At 34.7% G+C, this 3,120-nt stretch overlaps 1 protein-coding gene across 1 annotated transcript in view; it reads left to right on the forward strand.

The window, feature by feature from the left end:
- Positions 1-3,120, forward strand: part of NSF (N-ethylmaleimide-sensitive factor) — a 187,097-nt gene that overhangs the window by 59,457 nt on the left and 124,520 nt on the right. The window contains exons 6-7 of the mRNA XM_012655230.1: positions 1,656-1,763; positions 2,243-2,318. Of these exons, the coding sequence (XP_012510684.1) occupies positions 1,656-1,763; positions 2,243-2,318 (184 nt within the window). The remainder of the gene's footprint in view (positions 1-1,655; positions 1,764-2,242; positions 2,319-3,120) is intronic.

Below are 3,120 nucleotides of genomic sequence, written 5' to 3' on the forward strand. Positions count from 1 at the left end.
TAATATGGTGAATATCAATAGATATAATCCATATAAATAAAAGCTCTTTGGGCTCCTCAAAATTTTTAGGAGTATAAACGGTTCCTGAAACCAAAATGTTTGAGAATCTCTGCTCTCTAAAGTACACTTACTCAGACTGCTGTTGCAGTATCTGACATGGGAAGGTAGGTAAGATAGGGAATGAGAGCAGTATTAGAAGGAATGAGCTACTGGAGTGAAAGGAGTGTTATTATTACTTTTCATTCATTTCTCTAACTGAAATGGCAGAAATCTGGAATAGTAAGACTCAAAGAATTTGGATAATACGTACATTATAATATCAAGCTTTTACAAATGGGAACTGAATTACTGATAGAAAAAGGATATAGTACATTTTTTTAAGAGTACTAGAATTGGAATGAACCTCAGAAATTATCTTGTTTAACCTCCTCATTTACAAATGAAGAATTTTAGGTCTCGGGAAGGTAATTGATGTGCCCATGGCTACACAGCCAGGGACATAGCTGAGATGACAATGAACTAAGAACTAAATAACTATTTAATAGCACCTAGTATGTTCCAGCCACTATTTTAGGCACTACACATCAGCTAATAAAGTAGATACAAGTTCTACTCTCACAGAGCTTACTCTGTAGTTGGGGAATACAGAAAGTAAGACAGAAATGCCATGTGCTATTAAATATTCTGATGTAAGTAAAGCAGGATGCTGCACTAGAGAGTCACTGTGGTGCTGTTTTGTATTGGATGGTCCAAGGCGGCTCCTCAGGGTGACATTTAGCTGATAATTTATTGCCTACCTGTCTTTTGATTTTGGGACCATGCTGTATTTCTTCTGGATTCATGTATTTTTTGACTAATAATTGTGCTCAGATTGCCTAGCTGAAACTTCACTGTTTTTACCTTTGCCTTTAGTTTTACTATCTTAATATAAAATGCTTAGAAGAATGTTTAATAGAAAATGCTTTTGGTATTTGTCTAAACCCAATAGCATATATATAGCAATAAATCTGTGAAAGAAAATCCTCCATAATGCAGAGAAGAAATAAATATCTTACCCCAAATCACCGTTCTTCATACTTATTCTCATTTGTAGTAGTTAATAGTGGCAGGATTGAGAGGCAGCCCTGCCTGTTGTATTTACTGTTATACCCCAGCACATAGAAGAGGGCTGAGCTTGCAGAAGGCACTCAGTAAATATGTTGGGAAACTGACTGAGCATTCAGAAGTTGTCTCTGCACTTGTACAGCAGGCATTTCATACTGGTTATAGAAAAGCATGAATTTTAGAGTCACAGACAGAGGCTTGACTCCTGGCATTTGCTATCATTTACTGTGACTCTGAGCACCATTGCTTAGCTTCTTTCTGGACCTCAGCTTCCTCACTCATAAAATGGAATAATAATTTCTGTTTCTAAGAGTGTTTGTGAATATTAAGTATATAACCTAACCACCTGGTGTTTGGTACTTAGGAGATCGTAAATGTTAGCTCTCTTTTATTCTTGTTGGTCACGTACATAGTTTGCCTGTGGAGCAGATTGGAGAGGGGTGTACAAGAGAAAACTGGTTTTCTATGTTTGAAAAACATTGGCGATAATGTGAGAATCATGCCATTATATTATGAAGTGATTTTTCTCCCCTTATCTCTTTTCTACATAGCTTGTATTTAGCTTCAATGAAAAGCTTTTTGGCTTACTGGTGAAGGATATTGAAGCCATGGATCCTAGCATCTTGAAGGGAGAGCCTGCGACAGGTAAAAGGCAGAAGGTATGCTTTATTTCTAATAATCTTTATTAGGTTGTCTTTATGATGTTAATTGTCTAGATTAATATAATTTTCCTAACTGTTGTCTCAGTGATTTTTTTCCATATTATGTACTCTTTAAAGATAGTAGGGGAAAATTGCCTTTATAGCCACCTTTGTTATTAAAATATAGCTTAAAATATACTTATTTGCAGACCTAATAGTAATTTGAAATTTGTACATATATGTACTTGTAATTTTGGTTGAATGCAGATTTTTTTGTAAATAACTATTAAGAAAGACATTATTGGAAAGATATAGGCATTGAAATAAAGCACATAGGAATTTTAGAAGGTAGTTATGAGAAAAGTAAATATAACTCAGGTGATAGTTTGGAAGACTTGCTTTGCATGTGGTGGCCTCATTTCCACTTTGTTTTTGACCTTGCTTTGAGAAGTCCAGAAGTCTGCTATTAGACTACTAATTATTGTCTTTCTATACAGATTGAGGTAGGACTGGTTGTTGGAAATAGTCAAGTTGCATTTGAAAAAGCAGAAAATTCATCACTCAATCTTATTGGTAAGATTTACAGTTTTTAGAAGATTCTGAATAAAGTGAGACTATCTCTATTATTAATATTATATGTGACTCATGTACAGTGATTTTCAAGTAAGGAAAGAGAAGAGGGGCACCTCCCTTGAGAGGGCTTATCACGAAATCATGAGGTGTTTCCTATTTGTCAGATTTACTGATGAAAAAGTTTAACACCTTCATCTGGATTTAGCATTATCCAATAGAAACAGAATGTGAGCCACATATGTAATTTTTAATTTCCTAGTAGCCACACTCAAAGTAAAAAGAAACAAATTAATTTTTTTGCTTTTAGTTTTAAGATAATTTTCGGCTTACAGAAGGTTTGCAAAAATAGCTCAGAAAATTCCTGTATGCCCTCACCAGCTTCCCTGATGTTAACATCTTATGTGACCATAGTACAGTTATCAAAGCTGAGAAATTAACATGGTTTCATTGCTACTAACTAAACTATAGACTTTATTTGAATTTCACCAGTTTTTCCGTTATATCCTCTTCTGATCCAGCATCTGCTTCAGGATCCTACATTGAGTTTAGTTACTCTGTGTTTTTAGTCTTCTTCAGTCTCTGACAATTCCTCAGACTTTCATTGTCTTTTATGACTTTGAGAACTGGTCGGTTATTTTGTAGAATGCCCCTCCCCTGGTTTTGTATTAAATGAGATGCTGTCATCACTTCTATTAGTGATTGAGTTAAATGATGAACATGCAGGTAAAATCTTTCCAACAGACTTATAGTTTAATCCTACTCTTGTACTTTAGCCTGACTTTTATTATATTGAAACAATGCA

This window comes from Propithecus coquereli, unplaced genomic scaffold (genome assembly GCF_000956105.1).
Source record: "Propithecus coquereli isolate 6110/MARCELLA unplaced genomic scaffold, Pcoq_1.0 Scaffold469, whole genome shotgun sequence".
Classification (NCBI taxonomy): Eukaryota; Metazoa; Chordata; class Mammalia; order Primates; family Indriidae; genus Propithecus; species Propithecus coquereli.